This window comes from Hevea brasiliensis, chromosome 7 (assembly GCF_030052815.1).
Source record: "Hevea brasiliensis isolate MT/VB/25A 57/8 chromosome 7, ASM3005281v1, whole genome shotgun sequence".
NCBI classification, from domain to species: domain Eukaryota; kingdom Viridiplantae; phylum Streptophyta; class Magnoliopsida; order Malpighiales; family Euphorbiaceae; genus Hevea; species Hevea brasiliensis.
This window is the reverse complement of record NC_079499.1, coordinates 94,162,717-94,167,585: the sequence shown is the minus strand read 5'-3', so window position 1 is coordinate 94,167,585 and position 4,869 is coordinate 94,162,717. Positions and strand designations below refer to the sequence as shown.

The following is a 4,869-nucleotide window of genomic DNA, read 5'->3' as shown; positions in this document are numbered from 1 at the left end:
ACTATGCTAGTACTTAAAAACAAAAGGCATAGAAAGGAAGGTGGAAGGAACGCGCCAAAATTGGAGAGTGGAGGGAGAAGAAAAGGATCATAAATACGAGGCACAGCAAAGGAAGGGTATTGGGCGCTTAGAGAACCAAAGAGGCATATGTGGCCTTCTTCCCGTACTCTTGGATTGGACTTTTCTGGAAAGATTTTCCTTTTCCTAACATTATTCCCATTTCCTTTTCTGATGCCAATCCCTCTACTTGCTCCTTTGTAATTTCCCAATCTTCCCAAAACACCCCTGCCCATTTCTTATTCCCATATCACCCTCGCATCATGCCCTCGTATTTACTCCCCAGCCCAAGTCCATGTCGTCACGATATGGTAAAAACCAGGAAAACCAGGAAATTGAAAAAAAAAAAAAAAAATATATATATATATATATATATATATATATATATACATGATATTGCTCTCTTCTGTTCCTCTTTGTTTTGAATAGAAATGAAGATTTGGAGGGTGACTGCTAGTGAGCTGTGACGTGAGTGTATGAACAACGATCATTAGTAGCTAATAAAGGTCATTGAGTAATTAGTCATCTTTTGAGTTTTTGTGTTGTTTATTTCTATTAGTGGGTAATGTAGAGAGACAAAGAAAGAATCAGAGAGAGAGAGAGAGAGAGAAGCAGGATGCTTTTCGATTTAGTTAACGTGGGAAAGTTGAGTAAGAAAGGGACGCTTCTTTTCTCTCTCTTTCTTTCTTTCCTTCTTTCCTTCGCATTTTCCCAATCTCTCTTGTTTTTGCGTTGTGCCCACTAACAATCTCAAAAAAAGAGATAAATTCAACATTTTATGCCCACAGGATAACAGTAAAGCGGAGTTTTTTATTTCTAAATTTTCTATTTGGGTTTGATCAGTTAAAAGCCTAAACTAAATAGATCCCAAATCAACATTTATGATTGACACAAATATTTCTTTAATAAAAAAGGTCATCGAGAGAGAGAGAGCAACTATGAATCATTAGCTATTGAAAAGAAATAAAAATGTGAGGCAAGTTGTTAGAGAGAGAAATACGAAGACGAGAGAGAGAGAGAGAGAGAGAGAGAGAGAGAGAGAGGGGCTATTAAGGTGGGTGAGGATTGAGTTTGAATTCCTTTCGGCCTCGCTATAAGCTCAAACTGGCCTCGACTATGCTGTATCGGGCAGTTAAGGGATACAAGATCGAAACATCTCCCCTACTCCCTTTTTCGCAAACTCTCTCTCTCTCTCTCTCTCTCTCTCTCTCTCTCTCTCTCTCTCTTTCTCGGAGTCGTAGGTTTTAGCTCTCCTTTGAATACTTAAAGTCCAAAACCTCGTGTCTCTTTGTACGACCATCGTTGTATGTTTTATTCACAAGGACTGAAGAAAGAAAGAAACTTTCTTTAGCTTGCCTTGGCCACCATCCTTAATTCTGGACTTCCATGTTAAGAGGCTTCTCAGGAATCTTTTGCATTAATTCTTATTCAGCTCGTCAAAATTTTCGTCTTTCATTCTGCTGAGGATTAAAAAAAATGTGGGACTTGAATGACTCCCCTGATCAGAGAAGGGGTGACGAATCCGAGGGCTGCTCTTCACAGAAAACCTCTTTAGACGGTGATGATGAAAAGGGAAAACGGGTCGGATCTGTTTCCAATTCCAGCTCTTCTGCTGTAGTAATCGAGGATGGATCCGAAGAAGAAGATGTTAGTGGTGAGGGGTGTAGAATCAAGAAGCGTAGCAGCAAGATATTCGGGTTCTCTGTCACTCGTGATAACTCCATGGAGAGTGACCCGCCGGTGACCCGGCAGTTCTTTCCGGTTGAGGATCAAGAAATGGGGGCGACATCCGGTGGCAGTGGTGGTGGTGGAGGGGGAGGAGGAGGAGGTGGAGTTGGGTTTCCTCGTGCTCACTGGGTTGGAGTCAAGTTTTGTCAATCGGAGTCGCTTGCTTCTCCGAAATCTGTTGAGGTCTCACAACCGTTGAAGAAGAGCCGGCGGGGACCCCGATCGAGAAGCTCTCAGTATCGCGGTGTCACTTACTACAGGAGAACTGGCCGCTGGGAGTCTCATATATGGTTAGTGTTGGTTTTGCAGTATAGAGTTTCACGTTACTGTATTTCCATATTTTCTCAAAAATCTCCTTTCCTTTTTTTCCCCCTAAACTTTCTTTTAGTGATTTTCTTAGTTGGCTGATCAGAGTTTATGGCTAGGCCTCTTACTGTTTGTGCTTTGATGCAGGGATTGTGGGAAGCAAGTCTATCTAGGTAGGAGTCTATTTTGATCTTCATCACAAGTATATATTTATTATTATTTGTGGAAAAAAAATGGTTTCTTTGTCATGAATTGTTCAAACATTTCTGATATGGGATGGACTTGGCGTTCTTCTTTTCTTGGATATTCCAATATAGGTGGATTTGACACTGCACATGCAGCTGCTCGGTGAGCTCTTGTTCCCTTCTTTACTAAGCCTATAACATTTATTTTCGCTCTTCTTTTTCCCCCCTGAAAGCAAGTTAATGAACAAAATTTCTAGTTGCAGAGCCCAAGATTTCAACCCTTTTGTTATTTTGCAGTGCATACGATAGGGCAGCTATCAAGTTTAGAGGAGTGGAGGCAGATATAAATTTTAATATTGAAGATTATGAGGACGACTTAAAACAGGTAAAGAAGGAGAGACACAGGGAGAGTATTCTATGTGTTTTATCTTATCTTCAATAGTGCTACCTTATCTTGTACAGTTGTTTCTTAGATATGCTTTTCCTTCTCTATGATGCTGTTGAAAAATAAAATAAAATAAAATAAACATATGATTTACTAAGGGAAGATTCTTGTATGGTAACAGATGAGCAACCTTACTAAAGAGGAATTTGTGCATGTACTTCGCCGACAAAGCACCGGCTTTCCCAGAGGAAGCTCTAAATATAGAGGTGTGACCTTACACAAGTGTGGAAGATGGGAAGCTCGAATGGGCCAATTTCTAGGCAAAAAGTAATTTGTTTCTTCTTTTAGTCTAATGCTTCCCTTTCTCTGTTCATCTGTTCGATTCTTTATAGTTCTTGATGCTTCTTATATGTTAAGATGCTGAATTTTATTTATTTACAGGTATGTGTATTTGGGCTTGTTTGATACTGAGATTGAAGCTGCAAGGTGTGTGCTTTCTTTTAAGCCAATGAGAAATCAATAAATTAATCAGTTCTTGTGTTGTTTGGTTGAATCTTAATATATTTCCTTTATAGGGCGTATGATAAGGCTGCTATCAAGTGCAACGGCAAAGAGGCTGTGACCAATTTCGATCCCAGCATTTATGAAAATGAGCTCAACTCTTCTGGTAAGCCCTGGAGGATTCTTCTGATTTTTCTTGGATTGATAGCGTGCAAGCATGGATTGGCTTATGTCATTCCATTATTTGGTACATGTATGTTTTTCAGAATCTTCAGGTAGTGCTGCAGATCACAATCTTGATTTGAGTTTAGGCAATTCTGGTTCGAAGCAAAACAATGTAGGATTTAGTAATGATAGGCAAAATGCTGGAATAGATCAGCAATCAGCACAGATGCCATTCGAAGCTGATTGGCGAAATCGGGGAATTAGGCCTAAGGTATACAAAAGCTTGGAAGTAAATGTAATTAATGGCTTAATCAAAGTTTTTGATAGAATCTTTTTTTGCTAACTAATTTCATTGATTCATTCCCAGCTAAACCTGTATAGAAATAGTGATAGTAATGAGCATAGAAGAGAAGGTTACTGTGAGACTGAAACTATGCAGCTTCTTAGCCAAACGCACATTCAATCTCCAGGAAATGAATCACAAAGATATGGACAATTCAGGAGACCTGGAGAAACCCAGATGTTTCATGATTTTTCACCAACAAACTATCAAGTGGGTATTCTATTATAATATTAAATCTGCTTTGACACCAATAACAAAATTAAATAACCATGTTGCGCCTGTTTGTATCACTGTAGATTCAGTTTCCGAGCAGCAGCAATGGAGGCCGAATTGGCAGTGATCTTTCATTATCGCCTAGTGATTACGACCACCACCAACAGCGACAATGGCAATCCAGGCCTCCGCCACCTCCTTATCAGTTGGTTGCGAATGCTGCAGCATCATCAGGATTCCCACAGCAAATTAGGACTCCACAAAGCTGGCTGCAGAAAAATGGGTTGCACTCTATCTTGAGAACCCCATAACCCATATTTATGAAGTAGCCATTCAAATTTTCTTCCATGTGACACTGTAATCTCATTCCTATGGTATCCATGTTTTACTTCTAAGCATATATAAAGAACAATGAGAAAGGGACCTTCCCAGCAATCCTAGAGAAACAAGAAAGGGAAAAAACAGGAGAGAGAGAGAGAGAGAGAGAGAGAGAGAGAGAGAGAGAGAGAGAGAGAGAGAGAGAGAGAGCTCCAAGGCCCTGAGAAATGTTGGTCACCGGGCAAACTAACATGAAATCTTTGAACTAGTTAATATTCATTCTGGGTTTCTGATTAGAGCTGCTATGAATTTTTTCTTTTCTGCAAAAAAAATAAAAGGAAAAAAAAAATCTTGGATAATAGATTGATGCTATTTGCTTTGCAGCCCCGTGGAGTATTCACTGGCAACGCCTATAAAATTTTATGAAATTAGTTATTTTATGATATTATCAAAATCTTGAGTTGGCTTACCTCAATTTTGGTATAATGTGCTAAATTTGCTGTTCCAAAGATGGTCATGTTAGAGTCATGGTTCTTGGCTTTTCCTTTTAGCTCTTTCCCTTCTCTAGGCCATTGAAGGTGTGGACTCACCCTTTGGGAGTGATTCCTTGGTTCCCTAATTGAGTAATGCTGTATATGCAAAAACAAAGAGTGACACAAGATGGAACA

The 4,869-nt window shown here is 39.5% G+C and overlaps 1 protein-coding gene across 1 annotated transcript; it reads left to right on the top strand.

Annotated features, from left to right (window-relative positions):
• Window positions 1-974: 974 nt before the first annotated feature.
• On the top strand, window positions 975-4,584 carry LOC110633407 (floral homeotic protein APETALA 2). Its single transcript, XM_021781990.2, has 10 exons — window positions 975-2,075; window positions 2,239-2,264; window positions 2,409-2,439; window positions 2,574-2,661; window positions 2,843-2,988; window positions 3,103-3,147; window positions 3,237-3,328; window positions 3,429-3,598; window positions 3,695-3,880; window positions 3,967-4,584. Exons 1-10 carry the CDS (start codon window positions 1,534-1,536, stop codon window positions 4,192-4,194), a joined length of 1,554 nt encoding a protein of 517 aa, XP_021637682.2. The 5' UTR covers window positions 975-1,533; the 3' UTR covers window positions 4,195-4,584.
• Window positions 4,585-4,869: the final 285 nt, after the last annotated feature.

Excerpts from the sequence above, each read along its gene's own strand:
- LOC110633407 (XM_021781990.2), top strand. The coding sequence starts at position 1,534 with ATGTGGGACTTGAATGACTCCCCTGATCAGAGAAGGGGTGACGAATCC. Across the intron at positions 3,599-3,694 it reads ATCGGGGAATTAGGCCTAAG|CTAAACCTGTATAGAAATAG; the intron begins GTATACAAAAGC and ends ATTCATTCCCAG. Across the intron at positions 3,881-3,966 it reads TTTCACCAACAAACTATCAA|ATTCAGTTTCCGAGCAGCAG; the intron begins GTGGGTATTCTA and ends GTATCACTGTAG.